This window comes from Varanus komodoensis, unplaced genomic scaffold, assembly GCF_004798865.1.
Source record: "Varanus komodoensis strain SLA01 unplaced genomic scaffold, ASM479886v1 scaffold82, whole genome shotgun sequence".
NCBI lineage: Eukaryota > Metazoa > Chordata > Lepidosauria > Squamata > Varanidae > Varanus > Varanus komodoensis.
Window position 1 is genome coordinate 1,803,261 of NW_025336508.1, and position 16,279 is coordinate 1,819,539.

The following is a 16,279-nucleotide window of genomic DNA, read 5'->3' on the forward strand; positions in this document are numbered from 1 at the left end:
CCCGAAACTGAGCAGCCAGCGAGGCCTGCACCCTGGGCATCCACAGACGGTGCCCTCGGGCAGGCGCCAGGCTTCAGCTGTGCCACTGCTGTGCTCTTGCCCGCTCCAGACCCTGTGTGTGCAGACAGGAGCACACCTCCCGTCCCTGCTCCCCAGGGCTGCACTGGGCCACCATTCCAGTTTCCCCAGCGGGCACTGTCAGCGGGCGGGGACAAGAGTGGCACCAAGACACCTGCCCGATCGCCTGCCTTGGATTACCGCTCGCACCGTCAGCTAAGCTCAGGAGATCCTACCAACCGACACCCCGCCCCCGGAATGTTTTGCCGAGGACCGCTCAGCCTCGGTGTCGGTCCTGGGAGCTGGCCACAAATTGGCTTGCCCCCCCACAAGCCTTCCCCTCCGGTTGCATTTCAGATGTGGACTGCCAGCCCCCAACACTACCACGAGCCCACGTAACTTGCAAGAGAATCCCGTGGACGCGTTTTCCTGGATGGGGCCACACTGGGCCACGGGTGGGGGAAAGAGTGAGCTCCCTGCACAAAGGAAATGTGTCTGCGGGGGAGTCGGAAGAGTGCGCCGGTTCCCTATGTCCTCCTGCCATGGAAAAGAAATCACACCTGGGATTATGGCGCATGCGCACTCCAGTGCTCAGAAGGTGGAGCTACTGCAGCCGGTTCACGCCATACGCTGCAACTCTTCTTTCCTCTTACGTAATAATAAGCTTCTAAGGCAGGGGCAGGAGCTGCTACAGGATTTGTCCCGACGGCTGCCCAGAAGCTGCTGATCGTACAAATGTCTCCAGCACTGCACATAATTCCAAGATGCTCTTGTGCAACTAGGAACCCTACCATGGTTGGGACCCAATGCTCCAAAGGGCCGTGCCTCGTCTCCTTACGATTCTCCAGAGAGGGCGCTCCATGGCATCGCCACTCGCATGCGGGTGCTTCCTCCTCTCAGAGGTTCAAAGCCATGGCATCATCCACAAGATGTATCTGGCCCGGCTTTTGAGGAACAATGGCTAGGCCAATCGAGAAACAGATGCTTGGGCACTGGCGACATATAACCTGGAGAGCTCAAATTTAACTTTTGGCATTCTTATTCGAACACTTGGCCACCACCTTTCTGCTCCAAAGTTCCTTCAAAGGAATAGACAACTTCCGAAAAGTCTCACAAAACCGCTTGAAACAAACCAAAGAGCAAAGCAAACTGAAGCTAAAAACCACTGAAACAAGTGCAACTGCCGTCGGTAAGACACATTTTGCAGGGCCCGCAAGGTGCTCACCAGGAGGGGCCAATCGGGGCACTGCGCTTTACACCAGCTACAGTTTCGGGAGACTGTTCGAGGGCAGCCCCATGCGCCACAACAGCCGCGACAGGAGGTGATGAAGCTGCGGTCACAGTGGCCAGACCTGCTTGCTCCAGGAGGCACGACCAAGGCGTGACTGGCCACAGCAGCCACTCCGGGAGCAATGCCAGGCCCCGAAGCAGCCCCCTTCCTTCTGCAGAAGTGCGACCCTGTCCAGAACAGGCGGTACTCCTGCATCCTGGACTGATGCCCACTGGCCCACAGGCGCCTGGCCTGGCCTTGCCCGCACTGACGCAGCCCATGTGCAATCCGTTCCTGCACCCAGAGCACAGGTCAGGACTTCCACTGATCAGGAGGAACAGAACTGGGTGCCGTCGGCAAAACGGGGAGCCCTGGCGCACAGGCACCTGTGGCCTCTGGAACGTGGCAGCATGATGCATCCAGCATGGACCCACACATACGCTGGTGGTGACCCCTTCTGGGCATTTTCCTGCCGAGGCACCGAGTCTTTCAGATGGGGAAGATGTGCCTGTTTAGACCCGAGTGTGGCTTGGCTTCCGGCGCAACCTGGGCTCCGAGGACAGAGGCTCCGTGGGAGGGCAGCTGGCCTGAGCGCCTTTTCCCAGCTGTGGCTGGCGTGAAGAGAAGCTGGCTGCATGCACAGATGGAGATGGCGGCAGATCGACGCACGGGCACACACACATGTAGAACATGCGGGGGGGAGAAAGGGGGGGCCAAGGTAGGGGGCACGCTGGTGTCAACTCCACGAGCTTAGGAACCTGGGCCTGATTCAGGGCCGCACCCTTCATCCAGCGGGGAAGACACTTCTCGGGAGTCACATGTGCGGCTGCACACGACAGCCACACATGTGCTTCTCTGCTGGACAGGCATGCGGAGCCCACGCGTGGGGAAGCACTGGCGGCTCCATGGGACGTGACTGTCAGACATGGTCCTCTGCAGGGAAGTCCTCTCCGGCTGGGAAAAATACAGGACACTCCGCTCGGTCGACTGGCGCACGGGCGATTTTAAGGAAGCGGCCGTGCGGATCGCAGCCGCTCTGCGGGAAGCGCCTGCCACGGGGCACACAGAAGACTGCCCATGCCCAGGGGGAGCTGTGGTGGCTTCTTGTCTTGTGGCGGGTGCATCAATGACTCCCAAGTCTACTGGGGACAAAATGTGCACCCCCCCTGCACTTCTTACTTCCCCTTTCCCTCTTGCTGGTGCCAGAGAAGCCCTTACACAGGGCAGCCCCAAACCCTCCGCCCAAGGCCAGCCTGCCCCCCCGTCCTGCACGGGGCCTCAGCCCGCCAGGCTGGAATCTCCCGCTGGCTGCTGCTCCGTCTGGACAGGGGGCCTCCCTGGGGAGTGAGAGCCTTGCGTGGGGCAGCCTGGCCAGGAGCACAGGGCCAAGCAAGGCCCCTCGGGGCACCATTTTGGTCAGAGGCATTCTGAGGTTGACACCAGGGTTTCGACCAAGGTCTTAAGTCCGTGCAGCGGACACTGATGACGGGAGGTGTGCGACGCGCTGGTTCCCAAACCTGCCACCGGATCTTCTATTATAATGCTGATCTCTCGGTGCCCCCCTAAGGACAGGCAGCCAAGCAGCAGAGAGAGTGTTGTGGAGAGAGAGAGAGAGAACAGAGAAGATAGTTACTTACCAAGGAGACGTGGCTCACCCCTGACTGTCCCAGGGAAAGCCCAGGCGCTGGCTGGGGGCCCCAGGCCTTTGCAGCACTTCCTTCCGGAGGAGCCCTCCCACCAGCTCGCTGCACTGCTCCACTCCCCCTGCCCCAGCGCCTCTTTCTCTGCCAGGAGCTGTGGCCGTGCAAACCCCACCCGCCTCCCGGCACTCTGGCTCAGGGTCACCTGCATGTTCAGGCAGAGTATCACAAGGGAACGCAGTGGCTGCGACGCGCTGTGGCGAGCAGGTGTGTGGCCCAGGTGATGGTCCCTGGGAGCAGGCGAGGCTCAGGACACCGACTCCTGAGTGGAGCCGCTTCGGAGCAGGGGTGGGCGACCTGCATCCCCAAAGAAACGGCGGCCCTGGGACTTCCAAAATTGTTCAGCGGGCAATAAGCTCGGACCACGGCCAGAGGGATCCCACTCCCCTCCAGCAGCCCGTGAGTGGAGAGAAGAGGGGCAGAGGGGCAGCGACCCAAAGAGAAAGGAAAGGGGAAAGGGGGGAGGGCCCCCGGCTCACTTCTGCCTCTGGCCCTCCCCACGGCAGTCTTCGGAAATGCAGCCTTTGGCAGAGAAAGGGCTTCTCCTCTCCTTTTGCACTTTGGTACGGAGTCAACGGAGAAAGAAGATGGGTGCTGGTTTAATTCCCATGCTAAGGACAGTACAGAGCAGAGGTGGAGAAACCTGGATGCTGCAGGGAAATGCTACACTTCCCTGAAGGGAAAATGGCTGAGAAGACAACCAGAGCAAAGGCAATTGTGTAAATCCAGGCTTAGTTACGGTAGGGGGCAAGGCTTAAAGCCACCTTCCTCAACGCACTGCCTAGCTGGGGGATGCTGGGAGTTGTAGTCCAGCACCCCTGGAGGAGACACCACCTTGGGAATGGCTGGACTCATGGGTTAAAAGCTTGAACACAAGAGGGGCCACAGAGAAGCCCGAGGGGGGGTTTAACGGCAGCGGCATCGCCGACACGATCGGAGAGGGAGAGCCACAGCTGGGGCACCGAAAGGAGGAACGGCCAGCACCGGCACCAAGCGTCAAGGCCCTTCTGGCAGCTGCAGCTGGGGAGCCAAAGCTGTGTGTGGGCACGGGGAAGGCCGGCTAGAGAAACCAGGCGGAACAAGCAGCGGAGAGGGCAGAGGCCGGCCCAGGCAGTCCAGGGCCTTGTCCCTGATGGGGCTGCTGCGGGAAAGGTGGCCGTTAGGAAGCCGAAGAAGCGGCACGTGCCACGGACTAAGTGATGTGAACGCCTCTGGCGGCTATGGGGGAGCGGGAGTGGGCCCACGGAATACGGATCAACCTTTAATGCAGCACAGATGCTGAATTCCAAGCTCTCCACCCGCCGGGCCATTCTCTCTCACAGGGTCTTTCTCACCAACTGCCTGAGCCATGACCACTTATGGACTGCCTGCCAAATATGTCCCAGACCCAGCGAGAGGGAAGGGGCAGCCTCACCGGTTCAGGGGAACACACTGCCAAACTCTTTTCCAGCAAAGGCGACCCTCATCCCACAGTGCCCACAACCGAGCTGTCAACTCCCAGGGAGTCTCCTTGGGTCACGTGGAGCTGAAAGGGGGATCTCAGCTGCTCCCCCCTCCCCGCTCCATCCCTGACATCCATTGCAATCGCTTGCACCCGGCTCTTGTCTTGCGGACCAAAGGTGCAGCGTCCCTGGCGCCCCAAGCAGCTTCAACAGCGGCGGCGGAGATAAGATACCAATAAAGGCGCGCCCATCCCTTTGCCCGTCTTACCGTGGGCTTTCCCGGAGGCCACGCTGGTGTCCGAGTGGGAGCGCAAGTGGCTCCACCTGGGCAGCCCCTGGGAGGAGGACGTCTGTCCCTCGGAGAAGCTGGACCTGCGCAAGAGGCTCGTCCCCCGGCTGCCGCCGCTGCCACCGCTGGCTCCCCGCTCCCCCAGGGAGGAAACCGACTCCTGCTTCTGTGAGCTGCTGGACGAGAAGAGGTTGGAGCTGCTGCTCCCGGCACTGTGGGCAGTGGCCATGCTGGACTCGCTGGAGCTGCTGCGCCCGCGGCTCGGCCGGCCCAGGTTGCCGATGGCCAGGTACTCCGGGCCGTCTGTGTCATCCTGGCCGCTGGCCCAGGGGTCGTCCCTTTGGTTGGCGGAGGTGCCGGCGCTCAGCTCGCCGGCTGGGGAGGAGTCCTTTGGGCTGGAGACGGTGAGGTGCGGAAGAGGGACCGAGAGGCGCTGGAGGGACCTGCCCTCCGGCTGCCAGGGGGAGGAGGCACACGGGGCATTTTCCTGAGGCTGGCTGGCGCTGCTGCAAACCAAGGTGCCGGATAGTCTCCGGTCTGCAAGGAGGCAGGGACAGAAGCAAAGGAAAAAGAAAAGTCCCTTAGAATCTCTGGGGGCAAAACACAAGCAAAGCTCAGTGACCGCGAAGCCAGCAGTTCTCTGGGATCAGTGGCGCCTCACAAGACTCAGGTTGCTTCCGGGCTACTCCTGAAGGGCAGGTTTGCCTCTCGGAGGTGCTGTTTGCCGCTCTGAGTGCTGCTAGGGCCGGTTGCCCACGGAGGACACAGTGTGTCAGGCAGGTTCCAACTTGTCAGCCAGCTGCAACGTCACCTGGACGGAGACATGCCCTGGTAGCCATCGCATTAGAGTACACTTGCAGTCTGGTTGATCTGTGGGCGGCCTTTGAAGGCTGCTTGGAAATTCGGCTAGGGCAACCTGAAGCAGCTCAATGAGAACTAGCCACATGGAATGCATCTCAACGGTGCAAGAACATCCCCAGTGGCTTCCCGGGGCCTTTCTGGGTACCGTTCAAAGTGCAGATGTTAACCTTCCAACCTTTTCTTGGAGGGAGATGTGGGCGTCTGAAGGCCTCCACCTGCTGCTGAATAAGCTTGCCTAGTTGCGAAGACCTTCCTTGGAGTCCCTTCTCCAGGTAACATTTCCCAGACGTTAGACAAATGATCGGCAGAAAGGGGGTCCTCTCCTGTGCTAATACCCCAATTCTGGAGCGCCCTCTCTCGCTCTTGCTCTCTCTCTAGTCTCCACCTGCAAAAGGGCTGAAGGGTCAACATCTGCCCTTTAGATTATACCCAGAAACAGAGAAAGCAAAGAAGCACAACTGTGTAATTGTTTTACACTTCGGCCTAATTTAGGGTTTAAATTCACCTAATTTAGACTGCTTCTGCCAGTCACTGGGAGTGGAAGGCGGCGGAAGGCAGCAAGTTCGACTAGGAGGCCTGCTGGCGCCTGAAGTCATGCCAGGCATTATCCACAGACACGCGAAGCACGGCCAGGGGGCCACAGTCCAACCCATCCAGCCACCCGGCTGGGGAAGGGTGTTCCATGAGTTGTATGCCTGTGCATAACGGAAAGGATTGCAGAAGGAAACAGTCTCCCTTCTGACGCCAACAAATGTTCCGAAATATGCCAACCGTTCGCAGAGATTGTGAGCTGTCAGGAAGGGAGCACTAACCCATGAAGCTGCCTGGTGATTGATTCAGGACAGGTAAAAGAACCTCTTCACACAACTAAGTTGCCGAGATGGCTTTCTCCTATGGAAGCTCTTACATATCCAAATGCACTGAATTTTAATATGATTGTGAGATATGATGATATTTTGGATAATGATGGAAAACTGAAACCGAATCAAGAACTGCAGGAGCAGGGTATTGACATTTCTTGGTAGTACAAGGTTCAAATACAATCAAGATATGTTAAAGATTATAGAATGTATGGTTTTTATAAGGAATTAGCAACATTTGATCAAATGATTTTAAAATCAGATGAAAAAATGATTTAAAAATGATTAAAAGATTGTATAACTTTCTTTTGGACAGGAAAATGGAAGATGAACAAGTTAAGGAAATTATGATAACATGGGCACAAAATTTTGGGTATAATATTGAGTTATACAGAAATGGCAAAAGCTGTGGGAAAGAAATATTAAGATAACCTTAGCAACTTCATATAAAGAAAACCTTTATAAAATGTTTTAGAGATGGTATCTATCGCCAAATCGATTGGCAAAAATGTTCCCAAATATGTCAAATAGATGTTGGAAATGTAAACACAAATCTGGTACTTTTTATCATATGTGGTGGCCAAAAAAAATTGGGTTAAAATACATAAATGGCTTGGGGAATGCTACAAAAGCCTTTAACATGTAAACGTGAAGTTTTTCTACTAGGCACTATTCCTGATGACTTTGATAAACAAGCTATATTATCTGATCTTACACGTAATTACCGCGGCGAGGATTGCATTTGCCCAACACTGGAGGAGTGAAGAGCCACCTACCGAAGAGTTAATCTTAAAAAAGATTTTGGACTGCGCCGAAATGAACAGATTGACCTTGTCTTTGAAGGAGAAGGAAGATACATCATTCTATCTAACTTGGAATTCTTTTTATTACTGGTTAGAGAAACGGGACTCTGCGTAGAACTGAATATGGGTTTTGATTATTAAAAAGAGTAAGGTGTCAACCCAGTATGTCCGATGTCTTAAATAATTGTTGTTTAATGTTAGATTGCAGAGAAAATAACATTTGGGGGAAAAATAAAAGGACTGTGTGTCTAAGCTCCCTTCTAAATCTGCTGAAGGGGGGAAATGGGCAGCGGCGGGGGGTGGGGAGAGACCTGCTTCCAACAATAACCTAATTCCTGTTTCCGACAGTGGACATTCGGAAGCTTCCAGAAAGGACAGAGGCTGGGCACGAAGGCAATAGCCATCTGTCTCTGCTGGAGGCCACACCACCTCAACCCACCCTGCCACTGGCCTTCCGGCGGTGGCCTGGCACCAAAGTTTTGCCCTGGGAAATCAAACGACACCAGCCGCAGCCTTAAGCAGAAGCACCAGCCCTGCAAGGCCGCGACTCCACAGCAGAAGCAGATTCTCTTTCGGAAGGCTTCCTCTGGGTGTACCTTGGATGCCGGCAGAGGCTGAGTGAAGACCTGAGAAGGAGCCGAAACACCGGTGGGTCGTGCATTCAACCGGAGGGGTGCACACGGATCCAGGAAGCGCCGTGAGACTCTGGCTCTTCGCCACAGGCACGGAGGCGGCCTCGATTTTCCTGGCGAACTGAAGGAGGAGCACGTCAACGAGACAGCGATGTAGAGGGGAGTGGAGGGACGGCGTCCCTAGAAGGCGCTCGGCAACCCGTCTGCATCCGTCCACAGGCGGGGAACCCTTTCCACATTATTTAACAGGCTGGGGAGTCCGGAACAGCCGTCCCGAGTGCCCTGGTTGTCGAGGAGCTTGCCCTAGAGAGCCGGGCACGCTTCTCGTCTTGTGCCCAAGAAGGGCCCAACCAGCCCCTGCAGCTCCTCCTCACAGGAAAATGGTGCTGGACAAGCTCCCGGCAGGAACTCTTGTGCCCCGTTACTTTTATGCGACGATTGGCTTGTCGCATACTTCAGAATGAGTGGCGTTAAAATTCACTGGGGCGCTGCATCTGGTCGGCCTCCCAGCAGCCGGGGAAGGCAGGCTGCAGTGCTCTTTTCTCTGCCACTGACCCAGGACGATGGCGAAGGGCCCCTCTCCCGGCTCAGGAGGGGGGCCTCTCTCTGCAACTGAGAGGATCTATCACTTCCCCGGGCAGAGGGATGCACGGAGCGACCGTTCTGCTCTGCCCCTCTCCCCTCACGGAGACACTCCTGTCTCCATGCAGAGGGAAGCAGTCTCCGCGTGGAGAAAAGGGGCGGCCTTCCTCTGTGCGGAGAGGCCGGCGTGGCCCCTCCACCCCTCCGCTACATGGGCCCCGTGACGCCATGCAGCCCACTGGGGGTCCCTGTGATGAAACCATTCCCCACCCCTGCTCTGATTAAACGCCTCCCAGTTGTATTTCTTGAGGCACGTGCCCACGCTTCTTTCCAATACTTTAAGGAAGAGGACTCTCCCACAGCCTCCCAGGGCAGCCTCTCCCACTGGCCAGCTGCAGCTCCTCCGACTGAGCCTAAGCGGTCCCGCCACACACGTCTCGTCTACTGAGACCAAGAGGGATTCCCCCCCCCCCCCGTCCAAAAGCAAGCCTGGCGAGCAGCTGACACACGGCTGGCTCATCGAGACCCCCGTCTTGCGTTGGTCCTGGGCAAACAGCTCAACACAAAGCTTGAGTCTGCTGGACAGAACTCGGTGGGGCCTTTCCTGCAGGACAAACGCGGAGGCTCGTCTCCCAGGGCTACAGCTCCTGCAGCCTCCCCCCCCCCACCCCTTCTGGCCAGGCATTAGGAAGTGCTCTGGCAGCAGCTTTTTGGCATTCAACATCCGGAGTCAAGTCGTCAAGGCCCTTCTTCAAAGGGTCTCTGTCTGTGACTGAATGAAACCCTGTGCAGAGGGGGACGGCAACGCGACGGCTGGCAACGGAAGGGAACGAATGTGGGGCAGAGAGGGACACAGAGCCGGCGGAGACGCGAGGGCCCTTCCTCACCATGGACGCATCGATCTGCGCAAGCAGCCGGGGATTGTTCTGTTCCACGGCCTCCAAGCACTGCAGCATGACCGTGACGTGGGTGTCGCTGAGCAGAAAAGCCGAGTCTGCAAAAAGGAACAGGCGGGATTCAGGTGCACAGGCCCGTCGTCGCTCCCGCAGCGCCTCTTCCACGCGAGGCACGAGAGTGTTTGCCTTCCCGATGTTCCAACCCTCCGGACCTTCGACTGGGGGAGAACTGCTAGCCAGGGAGTTGCAAAACAAGGAACACCACCAGAAGGCAAACAGTGGTGCTAGGAACAGCATCCAGTACAAATGAAGAACATAAGGCCCTCTAGTTCAATTGCGCAATAGTAAAAAGGATTTACAAAAAGAAACCCAACATGGATAAAGCCCAGAATTAATTGAAGTGTTTGTGGTCCAACCATCAAACAAAAAGGGGAGCCAAATCAGCTTATGAAGAAATAGGATGTTCCTTGCCTACAGCCTAAAGGCATAACACATGAGGAAAGAGCACCTGGAGGGAGGAGGAAAAGTGCACCAAAACATGACTGTCTGAGAGTGTCCTCAGCTGAGTCACGAGGAGCAGAGCATTGTAGGGCAGTCTCTAAAACCCTTCTCCAGTCAAGGCAAGAGGGCATCCTGTTAAACACTGTACAAAAAGGAGGCCTTTAAGCCAAAGCCGTGTGGGCCAAGCAATGCAGCTGGCTGCCCCCGATACTCATGCCTCAGGCACATTTGCCTCCAAACACCCAGAAATAGGCAACCACACACAGTCTGCTGTCTGATGCGGTTATGTCTGAAGAAAGGACTCCCCGCAGGTTCACTAGGAGATGCATTATACAGAAGCACATGCCGTGTCCACAGAAGAATTGCAAGAAAGACCCCACAGCTGCGTCACAGTAACAAACCCCTCTCCGATACTGTCCTTCGGAACATGCCAGTTGGGGAGGAAAACTCCCATCCATCATGGTACCACCTCAAAACACGTATGGCTTTGAGAATCCAGGCTGTGATTGTAAGAGCACGGGGGCTAACGGAAACCAGGAAAGGATTTGAGAGTTAAAGCAGCTGCTCTGCGCACAGAAATTTCCAGCTCGGCCCCCGGGGTCTCCAACCAACCAGATGCTCGGGACGGGCAAATCTGAGCTGGCTGGATTAATACACTGCCCCACTATCAGGCTGCTCCCTGTTTTCTCCTCCTTTTTTCTCCATTATGGCACCGCACGCCTCCTCCTCGCTGAGCGCACACCTGGGCTGCACCACTGAGGGCTTATGGGACGCAGGTCAGTTTTAAGGGGGGGAAACACAGAAAGCAATCATGTCAAGGGGAGAGGCCTTAGCTCAGCCTTCCCTTGACATGCCCATTTTCAATATGGAGGCTTTTTAAGCGTTTGCACGCATGGGTACTATCGACACTGGTACGTTGCGGCCCCATAAGCAAGTTCTCCGTGCACATTACAGTGAATAATTCCTGAAGCGGGACAGCTCAGGGTTTCCGTGAGAATCAGGTCAGTGTTGCCAAGAGCGGGCACAGGGGGAAGACTGTTTAAATGTTAAATGTTAATATTATTGAATTTTATCTGGCCAGGGCGGCTTATTTTATATTGTATGGTTGTATTTTATTCTTATGTTTACATTTTAATTTATGATTTTAATTATTTAATTTATTGTTGTAAGCCGCCCCGAGGCTTCGGTGAATGGGGCGGCATAAAAATGTTTTAATAAGTAAATAAATAAGACTAGCACAACCTTCCCTGATCAGTAATGAACCTGGTAGATTCTTGAGGTTGAAGCGTGTACCCCCTCCTTGGTTCTCAGAGTTAGTCAAATAGTGGGGCCTGCACAGCGGCATCCAGTTCTAGAGAACGTGCTGCGTTTTGACGACCGGCACAATCGGCAGCCGAAGGAACAAGCCCTGATACTTTCAAAAAGCCACCAGGACAAACTCTCTGGCCAGCAAAGCACTTGGGATCGGATTGTTCACCCTCCGGGCTCAAGCGGGCTGTCCAAACCTAGCGTGAGTTTCTCGGCTGCAACCTGTGGAGTGGCGCAGGCCCCGCTCGGCACCTGCTCTACGGCAGAGCCGTGGCCGTGGGACGCATCTCCAGGGAAACCTCCTGGCTCGCCCGCCTCCTCTGCAGTCATTAGCTTCTACCCACCAAACCTTTCCTCTGAATTATTCTCACCATTCTTCCGTGCAAGACATCTGCCATATTGTGATATTTGACTTATTTCTTGTGCTGTGTCATCTTTTTAAAAGGACATAGACACACGCACATGATACAGGAGTTTTGGAACATTCCTTCACACGTGCCCGCCAGCAACGGCCCCTCCGGAGGAGAGAAGGGCGACAGCAGAGCTCCATCAGCTCAACTGAGAGCCCAGCCAGCCAGAGCAACTCTTCTCCTTAAACTGTTTCTACTTCAGTTCATTATCGTAAGACCTTTGTAACGAGGAGCTTGAGCCCAGGTCAGTCCCCCCCACCCCAGCCTCTTTCCCTTCTCTGTCGTCTCTTTCCCATGGATGCCCCGTGGCCTTCTTGCCTCAGCTCAGGAGGCACCAGCGACACGGCCATTCTGGGGCTTTCATCTTAGCTGGCTGCATGCCGGTGAACGAAGAATTTTGGGGGGGGGGGGCAGAAAGCAGGATCGGGATGCCTGGGAGTTGCACACGGCCGGCAGGCTGCCAGCCGCTGACGGTGGAGATGCAACGTCTCAGGGCAGACTCCTCGGCAAGAGAGGAAAATCAGGCCAATCATCCGGGTGAGGGAAAAGGAGATGGTGCCGAGTTCCTCTTACCTGCGTAGAACTTCCGGATGTACTCCTTGTTCCCCAGCAGAGGCTTCAGCTGAGCCGACAGGCAGTGGAACTGCAGGCTGTGCTGCAGCCAGCGCTCCGCAAGGGCTCGCCCGCTGGCGCTCTCGGCGCTCTGCTGCCCGTCCTCGTGCAGATCGATAAACTGGAAGGCAGACGGCACTTTCAGGAAAAGGCAGTCTGGGAGCCAGAGGTCACCGACTGCGGCATCGCGGAGCATCCCGGAGGAAAGGCCCCTCCCAGCTGCTTGCCATTTATCACCCTCCGAAAGCACTGATGGGGCTTCTGTATGTGAAGCCGTGCGGGCAAGTCTCTTTCCCTCTGCTTCAGCTTCCTGCCATCAAAACAGGGAAAATGAGGGCTTCGCAAGGCTGATGGAGCAGAGATGAGCTGCTTGCTCCTGGGACGGAGCCGGTGCCACCAGCTCTTGACGGATGGCACCCTCTGGCCTGCTCAGCCCTGGTGAGGGGGACTGCTGCAGCATCGCCAGCATACGGCAAGGAATGTCCCGGGCCTGACCGAGCAGAGGGCTACATGTTCTGCGAAAGCCAGGGATCCGAAGCCCACCCCGAACATGCACCCACCCCCCGATCTGGTAGCAGGACTCAAGCCGCAGTGGGCTTCCAAAGGATGCAGTCACTGAGCCACCCCCTCATCCTGGCTTTGGAGGGCACTGCACGGACACTGGCTAGAAAGCGGCTTAACTGCAGAATGGGCACCACTCTTCCACCCCATAATAGCTTTCTGGGCAGGCTGGCTCACTGGTCGGAGCCATACAAGGGTCCTGGCACTGCACAAGGACCCTTGCACTTGGCCTTGCGCCCCTTTTGGGTGCAGCATTCCCCTTCCCACAACAACGAGGGCTGCCTCCAGCTCGTGCCCAGAAACACGCGGCTCACGCTCTCAGCGTTCTCCCCCAAAATGAGGAGAGAGATGGCAGCAAAGGCTGTCAGCGTGGTGTTCCCCGAATCTCGCCTCTGCAGCTGCTTGCTTTCCCCACTGGCCTGCGACCCCCACCCACTGCCGGCGAGAGCCACGGTTCAGAAGGAACAACAGAAGCAAAGCCCCGCTGGATCTGGATGGTCCAGCACTCCATCCACACGGGGGCAAACCAGCTGCCCACAAGGTCCCAGCAGCAGGATGGGGGCAAGGCCTCTGCCAGCCCAAGCTCGTCCGCAACTGGTACAGGCAGGCAAGCCTCCTCTTCCCTCCACGCTACACGCCGACTGCCTTCGGACAAACCCTGCAGAGTGCGACCTTCACGCCCTCGTTAAAGGTTAAAGCACCAGGGAGCGGCGACCTCTGCGCCGCATGCCGACAATGGTCAGGCTGACCCTGCCACTGACATCACCGCCCTCCTCCCCCGGCCCCTCCACACATGGGCCTCCCTTCCCTCCAAGGCAGCAGCTCACCTCCTTGACGTGCAGAGCAGCATGTGGGTTCAGACAACGGATGTCCTTCACAAACTGCCAGTAATCCCTCTGCCGGCAGCACACCTGCCCAGAAAACAGAAACCGCTGGCATTCCCCAGGCAACAGCAGCTCAGCAAGCGAGCGCTCGGCGGCCAGCCGGGGAGGGGAGTGCAGCGATGGGTGCACGCACGCAGACGCGCACAGAGGCCGAGCGAAGGCAGGCCTCAAAAAGGGAAGGAAATGAACTCCTGTACGGGGCTGCGGAACACAGACTACAGGCCAGAGCTTGCCAGGTGTGACTTCTGTGTGACTCTGTTAATTGCAGCAGCAAGAAAGAGTAATCCGGCTCCCACCTGCCTCTCCCCAGATGGAAGTCAGACACGACTTAAGCCAAGAATCCAAAGGAAGCTGCCATAGGCATTCCTGGAACCATCTGAATGCAAAGCTGCAGGCGATTCATAATTTATGCAAAATGGATTTAAGTTTCCTTAAAAGCAGATCAATTGGCAGAATCCATTTAGATAGAATTTACGGTATTTTGGCAGCAAGAAGGAAAAACAGGCCGAAGAGGCGTGCAATAGCAGAGTCACTGTTCCAGAGTCCTTGTTTTGTTTTATATATGCTGTACACACAAACTGACATGTACAGGGATAAGTGGTTGTCAAATGCATGAAGATAACATGCCACCAGAATGGACAGTACAACAAAAATGCCTCATTTGTTTTATAACAAAACACAGATTACATCCTCCTTTGCCCATGAGTCTAACATACGTGGGAAGAAGAATCGCATGCGCTAGAAAGACAGCAGCCAAACCTTGGTGTTTTATAGAGAGCACGTAAATCTATCCTAAGAGTAAAGATTTGCTCCAGGGAAAAGGATGCAGCACCTCCCACACCTGAACACCAAAAAGGCCCAAGATGCGCACTGTCAAGCACCTATCCAACATCCATAAAAGTTACTTAGGGTGTAAGTGACCCTGGTTATTTAATCATTTTTAAAAATCCAAGCCAAAGGTGATGCTTTGCTGTCACTTCGTTATGGTGCCAATGTCCTCAGGCACCAGGCTACATTTTATTCACATCCAGCCCTTCCCAATTAAATTAAAATGTCCAAGACAGCTAGTATTCCTTAAAAACAATGGACAATGATGTGAATGGAGGTGCTGGGAGAGACAACCGGGCCAAATTCCAGGTACTTTAACAAAAATGCTGAAAGAGCGCAGAGATACTAAACAGCTGGAGTTTTAAACAAGAATATATTTGCAAATGCATTCAAGGAAACACCCACAACCAAATAGGCTCTTTGAAGAGGGAGTCGATTCGGCACATTTCTCAGAGAATGCGGAATTCAGATCAACACATGCCTGGCCCGGCCCAAACCCTACAGGCTCTCCAGGTAAGCCTCAGAAGCTGTACTAAACAGTTTGTTTATTCTGCTTTTCTCTTCCGAAAGGAGTAGAAGCAGCTACAAAATACAAGGACATAAAAGCAATCCAGTGAAACACAACTGTCAAATTAAAAAGCAGCAACACAGACCAATGCAAAGAGAGAGGGAGAAACATCAGGGCAGAGACTAAGATGAAGACCTCTTGGGCTGAGAGCACTTAGCTCCTCAACCTCTTGGGCTGGGGGCACTTAAAGGGGCAACAACGGCTGGTCTTAGGGACAGACAGACTCACAGAAGGGGAGGTGGTCTTTCAAGTACTTAGCCATGCAGGTCCCAAACTGCCCTGGGCTTTAAGGCATCATGGACCGCTCTTGGAAATTCGCTGGCAGCCAGCGCAGCGGATGTAACGCAAGGCTCACCTGGCCCAGCCCTTTGCCCCTAGGTCTTAGCAGCCGCGTTCTGCACTCCATGATGCTTCCAGGTGTGCCCGTTACCCACTTAAGATACAACGGATGCATACAGGGCTACAGGGAGATCTGTCTGTCCCAGGAACAGGCCACTGATGCAAAAGCTGAACCAGTGCAAAGGTATTCCTAGACACAAACAATGCCTTATATTTGATGATCTTTCCTCAGTCCTTCAAGTAGCACCTTCTTCACCTTTCTGGCTGCAGTCTCCCTTTGAATTGATAATTGACCCAAGATATATATATCTTTCACAATTCCAATTTCTTTGTTGTTGACAATAAAGTTATGCAATTCTTCTGCAATAATGATTTTTGTTTTCTCAATGTTCAGCTGCAGTCCTCCCACTGCACTTTCTTCTTTCACTTTTATCAGGAGTCACTTCAGTTCGTTGTTGCTTTCTACCGATAATGGGTTATCATCTGCATAACTTAAATTACTGAAGCATCCTCCTCCAGTTTTCTCTCCTTCCTCTGCTCCTGATTCAGCTCTCCTTGAGATATGTTCTTCTTACAGCTGAAGAGATAGACAAGGATGTCTTTTATTTGCCTAACACCTTTGCCTACAGGAAACCATTCTGTTTCTCCATATTCTGTACTCACAATAGCTTCCCTTCCACAATGCAGGCCAGACACATCAGGACAATCAAGTGCTGAAGCGGCCCCGCTTCTTTCAGAACTATCCATAGTTTCTCATGAACCATGCTGTCAAAGGCTTTGCTATTGTCTGTTGATAAAGCAGAGACTGATCTTCTTCTGAAATTATTGGGTGTGCACCAGTAGCTAACGTATATTTGTGGGGTGACCTCCCACGGC

General features: G+C 54.8%; 1 protein-coding gene across 5 annotated transcripts in view; it reads right to left on the reverse strand.

Moving 5' to 3' along the window:
• Positions 1 to 16,279, reverse strand: part of RUBCN (rubicon autophagy regulator) — a 56,970-nt gene that overhangs the window by 25,408 nt on the left and 15,283 nt on the right. For 3 of the 5 annotated variants that reach the window (XR_006417209.1, XM_044456196.1, XM_044456194.1), the window contains exons 3-8: positions 13,612 to 13,695; positions 12,185 to 12,344; positions 9,384 to 9,490; positions 7,879 to 8,035; positions 4,738 to 5,295; positions 2,845 to 2,889 (exon numbers count right to left, since the gene is read on the reverse strand). Coding sequence is in view for 4 of the 5 variants with exons in the window: in XM_044456196.1 (XP_044312131.1) it covers positions 2,845 to 2,889; positions 4,738 to 5,295; positions 7,879 to 8,035; positions 9,384 to 9,490; positions 12,185 to 12,344; positions 13,612 to 13,695 (1,111 nt within the window). In the remaining variant the exon portion in view is untranslated. The remainder of the gene's footprint in view (positions 1 to 2,844; positions 2,890 to 4,737; positions 5,296 to 7,878; positions 8,036 to 9,383; positions 9,491 to 12,184; positions 12,345 to 13,611; positions 13,696 to 16,279) is intronic. The other 2 variants (XM_044456197.1, XM_044456195.1) reach the window with 1 other exon arrangement.